Source organism: Syngnathus floridae, chromosome 1 (assembly GCF_059516105.1).
Source record: "Syngnathus floridae isolate MCC-2025c chromosome 1, RoL_Sflo_1.0, whole genome shotgun sequence".
NCBI classification, from domain to species: domain Eukaryota; kingdom Metazoa; phylum Chordata; class Actinopteri; order Syngnathiformes; family Syngnathidae; genus Syngnathus; species Syngnathus floridae.
In genome coordinates this window covers 1,155,146-1,168,092 of record NC_142413.1, presented here as the reverse complement: position 1 = coordinate 1,168,092, position 12,947 = coordinate 1,155,146, and the positions used below count along the sequence as shown (strand labels likewise).

At 52.0% G+C, this 12,947-nt stretch overlaps 1 protein-coding gene across 1 annotated transcript; it reads right to left on the bottom strand.

Moving 5' to 3' along the window:
• Positions 1-367: 367 nt before the first annotated feature.
• On the bottom strand, positions 368-10,917 carry polr2a (RNA polymerase II subunit A). The gene is made up of 28 exons (XM_088375160.1): positions 10,570-10,917; positions 9,902-10,034; positions 9,688-9,824; positions 9,438-9,611; positions 9,087-9,368; positions 8,857-9,018; positions 8,562-8,782; positions 8,352-8,484; positions 8,163-8,287; positions 7,863-8,073; positions 7,574-7,783; positions 7,345-7,513; positions 7,165-7,259; positions 6,891-7,094; positions 6,595-6,817; positions 6,338-6,521; positions 6,092-6,263; positions 5,907-6,012; positions 5,593-5,798; positions 4,824-5,087; positions 4,543-4,750; positions 4,373-4,473; positions 4,020-4,307; positions 3,742-3,945; positions 3,479-3,665; positions 3,291-3,404; positions 2,960-3,109; positions 368-2,878 (listed from the first exon to the last, which is right to left on the bottom strand). Exons 1-28 carry the CDS (start codon positions 10,654-10,656, stop codon positions 1,728-1,730), a joined length of 5,901 nt encoding a protein of 1,966 aa, XP_088231286.1. The 5' UTR covers positions 10,657-10,917; the 3' UTR covers positions 368-1,727.
• Positions 10,918-12,947: the final 2,030 nt, after the last annotated feature.

Sequence of the window (12,947 nt, the reverse complement as noted above, 5' to 3'; positions counted from 1 at the left end):
CTCCGGTCTACCCATAACAAAGCACTTTGTGACTTGAAGTTTAGAGAAAAAAAAGTTGTTTCACTAGCGGGACCATTTCTTTGTACGGAAGGCAACAGCGTCCTCTTGTGTGAAGTCTGTGTAACTATTGTTACACAATTTGCTTCAGCAATTGTGCTTTCTTGGGAGCTAATTAGCTCATGCTAAAATTAATAGCGTTAGCTATTTAAATAAAATGTTTTTTAAATTTGATAAAATATTCAGTTTCAAGTTTATCCATTTTCCTTTTTGTAAGAGCGAATTAGATTTTTGTCTACCGCAATGTAAATATGATAAGTGGTAGGGCAAAATGTACCCCCCTCCAAAAAAAAAAAAAAAAGCTACAAACTTGTTGTAAAACTTTTATTTCTTCCCAAGTCAAAAACAGAGAACAACACAACGAGACTGTGAAATTATTTCCAAATAGCGGCACATGTACTTCATTGTTACCCTGTCTTGCTCTCCGATGCTCAATTTGTACAAGCTAATGTTTCTCAACAGTCCAGACAGCGCCCCTGACAAGGCAAGTGAAGTGGACACGGACAGAACAGAGAATCACAGTAACAAAAAGTCAGGAGGTGCCATCCTCTCAACCGCGTCCATTTATTCTTTACAGGACTCCCTGTCAACAGACACAATGACTCCTCCAGACTCGGCTAAGGAAAATAACATTGGCTGAACAGCAGCAAAAGGTAAGGAAGTCAACTTTGTTAAATGAACGGGACGATATCCGAGAAAAAAAATATATTGTCATACTGAAGCCGCTTATCTTGTGGCTGCTTAATCAAAAACAATCACAAGAAGAGGACATCGCGATGTAGGGTCACACAACCTTGGAGACTTAGGGTGTCTTTAGCCACGTTGAGTCACCAATAGCAAACAAGCGAGGGGGGGGGGGACAATAAATCACACGGAATAGTAGTTAAACCTTCTGTCTTAAATAAATGGAATCGTCAAAATGATTTGAATCAAAACAGGGCAAACGTTATTAGCAGGAAAATATTTCAATGTTCATTTGCCCCACATGCAAACGATGCCCAAAGCTCCGCCCATTTCTACATAATGTCAAAATTAAAGACAAAAAAAATTCATTCCCAACGTGACGGGAATAACTATATATATTTTTTTTTTTGCCTTTGATGCAAAAGCCTCCAAAATGCCAGATGGGAGGATGCTGGTGGCCCGTTTGAAGACACGGTTCAGTCTTTGGGGTGTGAACGGCCGCAGTGAGGACGCTCCTGTGCCTTACAAACCAAAAACTAAACAAAAAAAGAAGGGGCAGGGCAGGGCAGGGCAGGGCAGGGCAGGGCAGGGCAGGGCAGGGCAGGGCAGGGGGAACCGTTCATCCGTTTTATGCCGGAGCACACTACAATCCATGTTCTGGAAAGGTTTTTGGCGAAACATTCGCCATTCGAGAATAGCTCGACGCCCAACAATTCAAAGTAAAGTTAAAAAAAAAAAAAAAAAATGAACCAGCTTTTCTTTTCCTTGTGGGTATTGCCTGGTGGGGTGGGGGATTATTTATAAAACTGAAAAAGGCAGCCTTTTTTTGCCTACTTTAAGGCAAAGCAGTTTATTTTCAAATAATAGTTTCAACTATTTGGGGAAGCAAAAGCAGGACAAAGTGGTCAGATGGTGGGAAAAAAAAAGGGGGGGGGGGGGGGCTTACGGGCGCTTTCCGCCCTCACCCGCTTCTTCTCCACAGCCCCTCAGTTGTTTTCCTCGTCGCTGTCGTCCGGGCTGATGGCCGGGCTGTAGGTGGGCGAGGTGGGGCTGTATCCGGGCGAGGTGGGGCTGTACGTGGAGCCTTTGGGGCTGGTCGGCGAGTACGTGGGCGACGTCGGCGAGTACTTGGGCGACGTTGGCGAGTACGTCGGCGAGGTGGGGGAGTATTTAGGGCTGGTGGGTGTGTAAGTCGGGGAGGTGGGCGAGTAGGTGGGCGAGGTGGGGCTGTATTTGGGCGTCGTCGGAGAATAAGTAGGGGAGGTTGGGGAATACTTGGGCGAGGTGGGGGAGTACTTGGGTGACGTTGGGGAGTATTTGTGTGAGGCGGGGGTGTACTCTGGCGAGCTAGGACTGTACGACGGCGAAGTCGGGGTGTATTTGGGCGAGGTGGGTGAGTAGGAGGGCGAGCTGGGGCTGTATGAGGGGGAGCTGGGCGTGTAGGTGGGCGACTGCGGGGTGTAGCGGGGGCTGGAGGGCGAGTAGGACGGTGAGGTCGGAGAGTACGAGGGGGAGGTGGGGGAGTAGTTGGGGCTGGTGGGTGTGTAGTTGGGCGAGGTCGGCGAGTAGGAGGGGGAGGTTGGGGAGTAGGAGGGAGACGTCGGGGAGTAGCTGGGCGAGGTGGGGGTGTAGTTGGGCGACGTGGGGCTGTAGCTCGGGCTCGTCGGCGAGTAGGAGGGAGACGTGGGTGAGTAAGACGGCGAGGTGGGCGAATACGACGGCGAGGTAGGAGAATACGAGGGAGAGGTGGGTGAGTACGAAGGAGACGTGGGGGAGTAGCTGGGCGATGTCGGGCTGTAGCTGGGCGAAGTGGGACTGTAGCTGGGCGACGTTGGCGAGTAGGAGGGAGATGTCGGCGAGTAAGACGGCGAGGTGGGCGAATAGGAGGGAGACGTCGGCGAGTAGGAAGGCGACGTCGGGGAGTAAGAGGGAGACGTGGGGGAATAACTGGGCGAGGTGGGGGAGTAGGAGGGTGACGTCGGACTGTAATTGGGGCTGGTAGGGGAGTACGAGGGTGACGTCGGGGAATAGGAAGGCGACGTCGGCGAGTAGCCCGGACTCTGGGGCGTGTAGCCGCCGGGGGAGCGGGGCTCGTAGGCGGGCGAAGTGGGCGAGTAATTGGGCGACATGGCGCCACCTGCAAAGGAAAGGTACATTCGCGGTTAGTTCATCGCTTCTCCTCAACTCCTTCCAGCGCCAACTCTAAAGCCTGGCTAACCTGGAGATGGGATGTAAGGACTGGCGGGTCCGGGGGATCCGGGGGACCCGGGAGTGGGCGACCAAGCCGGCGAATAGCCTGGAGAGAAGCCACTGGCGTCTGACGCTGCGCTCGGGGAGAAGCCGGCTGCCCCGGGGGTCATCCCGCTTCCTGAAGGACGGAATGGAAGGTCACAAAATAAGTTATTGTTTAAAAAAAAAAAAAAAACATGCAAGGAGGACTTATTATTGAGGGGAATGCTATTTGATTTTTTTTTTTTCAATTGAAGAGCACAAATAGCTTCCCAAAATGAGCAAAGGTGAACTTTGGAGTTGCGGGGGCGTCCACTCACCAACACTGGGAGACCAGGCGCCATGGGCGGGTGTTGCTCCTGTGTTCCAAGGCGTCATGGCGGGAGAGCGGCCGCTCATGGGACTCGGCACCGAGCCAAAGAACATCCCGGTGGCTAAAAACACAACCGAGCCATCAGAAATGGAAGGCAAAAGGAACCCAATCCTCTTGGAAATCATCTCCACTTACGGCCAGCGACGCTGATGCCGGGTATGTTTGTCGGGATCTCCATGCCGTACTTGCACTTTTCGGCATCCAGGAGCAGGTCAAAGCAACCCGTGCCGGCGGGAGCCAGCTGGCCCAGCATGATGTTTTCGGACACGCCCTTCATCGGGTCGCTTTCGCCGTGGGACGACGCCTCCATCAACACATCCACCTAGACCGAGGGGGACGCCAAGCGTCAAAGCTGCATTCTCGGAGCGAGATTGGACAAAGCCCCGCCCCTCCCTCACCGTCTCCTCAAAGGAACACTTCATGAGCGGTCCCGTGTCCTGCCGGTTGATGCCGTGTCTCGTGATGGCCATCAGGTGACCGCGGCACGTCATGGTGTCGCACAGCAGGGCCAAGTGGCGGTAGTTGACGTAGGAACCGTCAAAGGAGATGACGTGGTACAGCTCCCTCTCCAGCGCCTTCCGCACCGCCTCGATCCCGAGCACCTGCGGGACGGCGAGCGGCGCACGTGTTTCTCATCCAGGCAGGACATTAAGATCATTCGAAGCGGACGCCCTACCGTGAAGATCTCCACGATGTCGTTGGACGTGGTCCTGACGGGATCGACGTCCTTCTCGCTCAAGACCCTCATGAGGCTAACGCCGTCCGTCTCCAGGATCCACTCCTGCAGCGCTTTGAATTCGCCGTCCTCGGTGATGATGATCTTCTTCTTGTTGTCCGTCTGAGGCAGGTGCATGTACACCTTGCTGATCTGCTCGATGCCTTGGAGCGTCATGTCCGTCAGCATGTTAGACTCGATGCACCTTAGGAAGACGTCGTCGTCCATTTTGTCCACCACCTCCTCGTCCTGGCCGACAAAGTCATTTGAGGTTACCGTGGCGACTCGGGTGGGAGGGGATCGTTTTCTCTCACCTCCTGGAACTTGTTCTCGTCGCTCTTCATGATTCGGATCCGCAAAACGAGCTTCTCGGCGTTGTCGTCGTTGAAGATGCAGTTCAGGTCGTCGCCGAAACCTTAGCGAGCGTGCGCGGCGAGCGTTAAAAAAGCTGCCGTCGTGGGAACGTCTCAACGCGCAAACGCACCTGCGTTGATCTTCTCGGCAATCTGCTCCATGGTCAGCTTGCGATCCGTCATGTGCTTGCGGTCCAGCTCGATGCGCAGCAGCCACGGGGAAATGCGCGTCACGTCAAAGTCCGGCATCTCGTAGTACACGTTGACCCACTCCTGGTCCTCGGCCACCACCGTATTCTGGGGGTTGGGGTCGTAGTAGATGGCCGTGTTGGCGGTCACCTGAAATAACATTTTTTGGGAGACGGGGTCACTTCGGCAATGACGGAGCGAGCGAGTTGAAAAACCATCTCACCTTTCTCAGCGTGGTGTGCTCCAGGCGACACAGGATGTCTTTGGCCCTCTCGGCATCCCTGGCGGCCTGGCCCAGTAAGAAGACCGTCAGCGAGGGCGTTTTGGGCTTCTTGGAAATGTTGATCAACTCTTTCAGACGGGGCACGCCCAGTGTCACGTTCTTGGCCGACACGCCGGCATAGTGGAAGGTGTTCAAGGTCATCTGCGTGGCCGGTTCTCCCAGAGACTGAGCGGCCAGAGCGCCGACCATTTCACCGGGATGGGCCTGGGCGAGGACGGAAACAACATTTTAAAAAATATGTATATTGCCATTAACAAAATCAAATAAGTGTCAAAAAGAACTGAGGGCATTTAAGCTTTACAAAACAACTTTTTTTCTTTCTTTTAATTTTTTTTTCTTTCATATCTTTCAGGAAAGTTCACAACGTAAACAACAGTTTGAAATATTCCCATTACCGTTGCATTTGAAAATATTTCCATGAACAAAATCAAATTAGTAACTGAAAGTACATTTTAGAGTTACAAAACGAATTTTTTTTCTTTCTTTTTTTTCCCCCATATCTTTCAAGAAAGTTCACAAGAGCTCTGCGAACATAAATTGGATTCGTGGATGGTTGTTTTTAAACAAATAGTTTTTGTTTAGTTAGTTTTTGTTAAATCAGAAACTCGTTCAAACTAACCCAAATTAACAAACCTGCTTTGTAAACAAAATGAAAGACACTCAAAATGAAGTCGAAACTAAAAGTAAGCGCGCAGCGGTCTGAACTCACGATGGAATGGTTGAATTTGGTCTCGATCTCTCCCAGCAGCCAGTCGAAAGCCTCGGTGGTGAGGCGGAACTCCTCCGTCATGCGCTTGGAGCACAGCGTGGAGCGAAGGTGGATGTTGAAGAGAAGCGTGGCGTTCTCTTGGGCCTGCCTGCTGAGACGGTCTTCGCCGTTGACGATCACCAGTTTCTTACTCAGCTCCTCCACGCCTGAAGACATTTTCAGCTAAGTCTCAACTTTCATCCTTCGAGTCATCTCGGGCCGTCGCGATGGCCGCTAGCGGTTCGATCTGAATGTCAAAGTATTTTCCGACGAACCTTCGACAACTCGGATCGGGTTGAGGTCCGTCGGAGTCCGCGTGTTGATGCGAAAGATCTTCTGGGCGTTCCAAATCATTCTGGCCAAGTTGCATGGCAGCACCACCTGTAGGGGAAGTGTGGAATTGCGACGAGTGAGTCGCTGGATGGATGAAGCCGGGCCGGCCGAGGACGCGGGGGCTCACCTTGCTGTCGCCGGTGGGGAAAATCGTTCGGAGGTTCTCCCTGTCCTCCTTCATCTTCTCAAATTCCTTCTCCAGTGTGCCTTGCACGTGGGCGTTGGTCATCACGTCTTTGACGACGTCCTCCTGCAGCGTTCGCCTCAGCGCTCGCTCGTTGGTGCAGTCAAACTTGAACCTGGATGGGACGGGACAACGTTGGGTGGACTCGTCTTCTCGTAAAAGCCGAGCCGGCGCCGATACGGGCCGTACTTCTTTTCGAAGGTTTTGTTTGAGGGTTTGAGGGTGGCCATGTTTTGGAACTCCACGTTCTCTCCCGCCAGGCCGTCCTCGCCGTAACGCAGCTGCACCACCTGGTTGATGGAGTTTCGCACCGTGCCGTCGTACTTGACCATGACCGACTCCATGGACTTGATTAGACGCCGCTGGATGTAACCTGGAAGAGCGCAACGATACATGGAAAATCAAGCCAGCCCGACGAAGACGACGGAGGTTTTCTTTTTGCTCACCCGTCTCGGCCGTCTTGACGGCCGTGTCGATCAGACCCTCTCGGCCTCCCATGGCGTGGAAGAAGAACTCGGTGGGCGTCAGGCCGGCCAGGTAGGAGTTCTCCACAAAGCCTCTGCTCTCGGGACCGTAATCGTCCTTGATGAAGTGAGGCAGCGTGCGGTGCTTGAAGCCAAACGGGATCCGTTTGCCCTCCACGTTCTGCTGCCCCACCACGGCGATGACCTGAGGGAGCGGCCCGAGTTGAGTTTGCGCCGCCGCCGCCGCCCTTTGAGCGCTCCGCCTCTCCTTTCCTTACCTGCGAGATGTTGATCTTGGAGCCCTTGGATCCGGCCACCACCATGGACTTGAAGTTATTGTACTCAGACAGCGACTTCTGAGCCGAGGAGCCCGTTTTGTCACGGGCGTCGTTGAGGATCCGATTGACCTGGTTCTCAAAGGTCTGCCTGAGCGTGTTGCCGGGGGTGGGCTCCAGCTCGTTGTTGTGGGCCTTCTCGATGACCTGCCGGGAACCCGGGCGGTAAGCGTTTGCCCCGTGCGGTCACGTGTCACGACTTGCTCGACGCGCTTACCTCGATCACATCCTGTTTGGCTTTCTTGATTGTGTTCTGGATGTCGAGGTAAGTCTTGGCGTCGGCGATGGAGTCGCCGATACCGATGGAATGTCCTACGGGAGAGGCAGAAGAAAAAAAAACGAGTCGATGACCTAAGCGGAATCTCGGAATCAGCGGCGTTGTGGTTTTGAGCCCCACCTTCGATGAGCAGCCAGTTGTTGACCACCGTCTGGATGTTGGAGTAGAAGAGCCTGGTGACGTCATGGCCCATCTCCAGGTAGGAAATGTGGACCAGGGAACCGGCTGACGTTCCCAGAGACTTCTTGCACAGGATGCCCATGATCAACTCGCCGTTCTCAACGATGACCTGGAACCAGACACAAACGTGAGCCCGCCGGCACCGAGACCTTTTGCCGACTCGGCGTACCTTGGTGTCGCCGGGCGAGATGTGTTTGTAAGGGCCGCTGTCTTCGTCGTCCGGGTGAGTGCTGTGCGTGCGGATGACGTTGATGTGGCCGGGAATGATCAGGCTGAAGATCTGCTTGCCGGTCCAGAGCGGGCGGGGCTTGAGGATGGCCGGCTGGGGTACCTTCCCGTCCCAGGTGGACAGGAACATGAGCAGGTTCATGACTTCGCCCTGCCGTGGAGGAGGAGCGCCGTTAGCCCGAAATGTCAAAGCCCGACCAGATACCGAGTCCGCGGCGTCGACTCCGCACCCGCTCCAAGAAGACGTCCCTCTTGGTGAACTTGCGTACGGCCGTCAGCGTGTCCTGCACGATGCCCATGACGGGCCTGTTGGACTGTGGCGTGACGATCATACGCGGCACCATGGCCAGCTCTTGGATCTCGGCCCTGGTCTCCAGGGACTGCGGCAGGTGCAGGTTCATCTCGTCGCCGTCGAAATCGGCATTGTAAGGCGTGGTGACGCTGGAGAGAGACAACGGCCGCGGGAACTTGACACGACTCACACTACGGTTATCGGCCGGGGGAAGAAAAACCCCAACAAATCTCTCTACCTTAGGTTGAGTCGAAATGTGGACCAGGGCAGAATCCGAACCCTGTGACCCATCATGGACATTTTATGCAGCGTGGGCTGTCTGTTAAAGATGATGATGTCTCCGTCGCACATGTGTCTTTCCACCTACGAGGAGAAAGGAGGTGCTCAGACTTTTGGAAGGGCCTCCTTCTCGCTACTCCAGTCTCACCTTGTAGCCGATCTGCAAGTGAAGGTCGCTCGGTTTGGGGTGAAATCGCAGGTCAATTCTGTCGCCGTTGTCGCGGATGATGTATTTGGCTCCCGGGTACTGGCTGTTGCCTCGCCGCACCAGCTCTTGAAGTCTTAACGAAAAAAAAAAAAAAAAAAAAAGCAGGTGACCCATTGTTTCTCCGCGACGGGGTGTTCTCCAACCTCTCACCTGTCGTTGTTGAAGGGTGTGACGATTTCCGGGAAGGTCATATTGGCGGCGATGGATCGCGGGACGCCCACTTGGTCGATTTGGAGGTTGGGATCCGGGGTGATGACGGTTCGCGCCGAGAAGTCCACGCGTTTGCCCATCAAGTTGCCTCGTACTCGGCCTTCCTTGCCCTTCAGACGCTGTTTGATGGATTTGAGAGGGCGGCCGGATTTCTGCATGGCCTGAGAGAGAAGCGGAGAGAAAATGTCATTTTCCGCTTGCGTGTGCCCAACAGCCGTTTGGGGCCCGAACGTACTCTGGGCAGGCCCGGCAGTTCGTTGTCCACCATGGTGGCCACGTGGAACTGGAGCAATTTGACATCCTCCGCTATGACGTGAGCCGCCGCGCCGCTTTGCTCGTTTCGCCTCAGCTGGTTGTTGATTTTCACGATATCGGCCAACTTGTGGGTCAGGTCGTCCTGCGGGGACACCGGATCGGGAGCTTCAGTTGTCGGTTCGATATTTGTAACAAATATTTGAGTCCGACCTGGTTCCGAGCGGAGCCCTGCATGACTACGGCGGGCCTGACGGCGAGCGGCGGCACGGGCAGCACGGTAACGATCATCCACTCGGGTCGTGAAAATTTGGGATCCATGCCCAGGATGACGTCCTCCTCATCCGAGATGCGTTTGAAGATCTCGTGCACGCGTTCAGGGCTCAGCAGGATTTTCTTCTCCTGCGAGTCCTCGTTCACGTGCTTCCACTCGGCGTACAGCTCCAGGCCGGAGCGGCGGATTCCAGGCTGGTAGCGCCCGCAGCCGCCGTGTCCCTGCGCACGTCGACGGTTGGAGTCGTGTCAAACGCTTGGAATGCAAGACTAGAAACTTGGGTCAAATACCTTCTCCTTCGTGATGTCCTCCTCCGTCTCCTGCTGCTCCATCCCGAATTTGTTATCCATCTCCTCGCCTCCTTCGCAGATATTTTTGCCTTTGCACAGCTCGTACACGTGCGTCAAGCGCTTCCTGGGTTGCCCTTTGGATTTGCCAAGGATGTCCTTAATCTTTGGATTGTTCTGTGGACAGATTTGTTTTTTTTTTTAATTGACATTTCCACTCGACTAAAACGCAATGTGAAGCAAGCGTACTTACGGCATCCACGAGTAGCTTGGAACAAAAGAAGCAGACGCAACGCATAACCTTCATTATCTTGGAAATAAAGCCCACGTGGAAGACGGGCTTTGCCAGTTCAATGTGCCCAAAGTGTCCCGGGCATTCAGTCATGTTGCCTGGGAAAAGAGCAAACGCCATGTCAGACGAGTCCGCTCCGCACAAAACGTGTTACGACGCCGTTACGACTTTGTACCTGCACACGTCTGACATCTTCCACTTCGCTCGATGACACCTTGTCTCGGGTCCATGAGGCCACCAAGTTTGGGACGACCGCCTTCTGTCGTTTCGGGGTATTTGATACCCCCTTCTGTAACCGACATTCGTTTCTAAAAGAGACAATATGTAGAGTCAGTGCTTGAATTCTTGGAAAAACCGCCATCCATTATTGTGCAAATAGTCATTTTCCATTCATGATTGCACGACTACCACTTTGAGAGTAAGAAGGGGAAAAAAATGCATAGCTGACTTTTTTTTTCAATGTATTTTTTTATTTCTTATTTGTGGGTATTACTCCATTCATTACAATGCGACAACAAAAGGGGGGGGGGAAGAGCAGAAAACATCTCGCGTACCGTGCTCATTTGTGGCAAAAGGAACAATTGTAAAAGATCACATGAATACTTTGGACTGAAAGTGGTGTGCTTGAAGTTTGTAAACTTCTCCGAACGTGCTCGTTAGCTCGAGTCCAAGCCGGGAAACGGCGAGCTAGGCTAGGCTAACGGCTAGCATTGTTCATTGTAACTCGAGCCTTTGCCACAAATGCCACAGTACAACATCCGACGCGAGATCGGGGAAGGCGCGTGTATGATTTGTCAATGCAGAAATGCAATCTCCCCCGTTCCCCCCCGACAGAAGACCTACAAGCTCATCAGGGCTGATGATGCCGAACTGAACTCTCTTGATCGTGCGCAAGGGGCATGCGCTGTCGCCGGAGGGCGGTCCGTGCATCCTGTCTATTCAAAAGACGCGTCCTTCCTCGACACGTCGCTTTGTGAGCAGGAACAGGCTCTCACGATTCACCACGGTCCCGAGCAGGCCACCAACGGTGACCGGAAAGTCTCCGGTGGCGTTATCCGAGGGACCTCTGTTGTCAGTCGCCTTTTCGTTTCGAGTTCAACGTGGTTTTAATCGGGTCAGGAGACGACGGATAAGCCCTTCTCCTTTTTCCGATCTACACCGTGGTGCGCTCGAAGCGCATCTGAGCTCTAGAACGCCCAACGAGCCGTTATATAGACTGAGCGCCTGCTACGGGGTCTCCCAGTCAACAAGGCAGGGTCTGACGCTCCGGTAGGCGGGACATTCTACGCTGTTCGGCAACGTTCATTGGTCGCCTTAGTGAGCGCGATGAATAAATTATTTTGTCTTACCTTGAGCCAATGAAGGTGCACGTTTCGGTTCACAGCCAATCACAAAAAAAGGCGGGCGTTGGTTAGCTCCAAATCCGTTTTTATTGGCCAACTCACAGCCGATTACGCGGACCTCCATATGACAAACGTTGGAACGTGCGAATGGCAAATGCGCTTCACCCAATTGGTGCGTTTTCTCGTTAATGTTAAGTAGGGGGAAATGTTTGTCCAATCACAGTCGAGATTTTGTCGTCCTTGTAATAATTTTAACAAATTCCGCCCCGTTTCCGATGTTTGCCGAGGATAGCCGATGTGGATTTCTTCCCTCAAAGCAAAAAATAAAAAAAAAAGTCTGTTCCCCGGTTCGTCTCGCTGTGGGTGAGCCTGGGCGCTAAGAAAGGAGCCTCACAACCGAGGCCCGTTCAAATGTCCACGAAACAAACTCTTATTGTCGAATCACAGTGTATTGTTACAACAAAACACCGTGTATTGGACTTTTTGTTTTGGATTTTTTCCATCAACGTCGACGTTCGGGATTTCCACCATCGACACTTTGGGATTTCATGGGACTTGGTCGAAAGCCTCGGACTCGCCTGAATACGAAGGCCCGACGCCGCATGGGACAGGCGGCATGCCGAGTAGGAAAATCCGGGAAAGCCTTCGATGATTGCTAATTGTTGTCACGTCGCTGTATTTAGAATACTGATGTTGAAACGTTGCTCATTATGTTTGTTACACCAAGGACCGATCCCGATGATTGTTTTGATTCATTTTCACTATTTTAAAACGACTGACTTGGTCGCAGGCCTACATTTTGAAAACCGTTCTTGATTGTGACAAAAGTGTTGGCTAGCAAAATGTCGAATCTCAGTCATTTTAAACTTGTCGTCATCGTCTTAATGAAATTTTACTATGAAACACGTAAAGCGTATGTATTCTAACTGGTTAGTTTAAATGGTGTTCGGATAAATGGTGTTCGGAATGTTCGCCTCAAGGGTATTACTTTTTTTTTTGTCGTGGGTCTCAAATGTTATGTTTTTAGACTGTTTGGCCTTTTCTTTGATCACGATTTTCCTTGCGGGAACATTTTTAAATGGTTAAGATCAGAGGTTAGCCTTCCGCATCACTGCTAGCTTCGCGCCGCTTCACGTTTCTAATTATCGTCATTATTGTTCCTTCGACTTGAATCGCATCGTGTTCTCGCCGCGTTTGAGTGACCCGAGTCGTCATATCACGTTAAAAGTACGACGCGATGTTTTTATTTCAACCAAAGGGCTCAGCTGACTTGGACGAGAGCTTCGTTGGAACTAGCTTAGCTGCGGGACAACATGGCGGAGTTAGCCGACAAACCGAAGGGAAAATGGAGCCCAGGGGATAACGTCGTCGTTAATGCCCCGCTTAGAAAGCCGCGCGCTTAAACGAGATTAATTCACACGGCCTATTTCACTTATTAATGAAGAATACGACTAACAAGGTGTAACGACAACGCTGTCGGGCCTTTATTTAGAGGATTCCGGAATTGTTGTGGAATACAGAAGCCATTTTGCTAGCCAACTATTGTTAATGCATATTTGTCTGCTGTGGCAAGACGTACCTTTAAGCTATTTGCAAAAAACACGGTCGGCTAAAAGTGGGGATACATGTTTTCATTTAATCACATTTGCAGTGACGTTAAGCAGTCATTTATACATGGAACATATTTTCTACCCTTAAAAACACCAGATACAAAGAGAAAGGCAAATTGCGTGCCGGGGCCTGTCGAAAAGTCGAAACTTATCCAAGTATGTAGTTAAAAACTAAATCATTGATGCGTTGCTTTATGATGGGAAATACTTGACATATTCTGCTTCAACATCCCTCAAACCTTTCCAGAAAAAGGCCATGGATAGCACT

Bases quoted from the DNA above. Each gene is read 5' to 3' on its own strand.
- polr2a (XM_088375160.1), bottom strand. From the start codon at position 10,656: ATGCACGGACCGCCCTCCGGCGACAGCGCATGCCCCTTGCGCACGATC. The intron at 6,264-6,337 runs GTACGGCCCGTA...CGTCCCATCCAG, and splicing joins AACAAAACCTTCGAAAAGAA to GTTCAAGTTTGACTGCACCA. The intron at 4,751-4,823 runs GTGAGATGGTTT...ATGTTATTTCAG, and splicing joins AGCACACCACGCTGAGAAAG to GTGACCGCCAACACGGCCAT.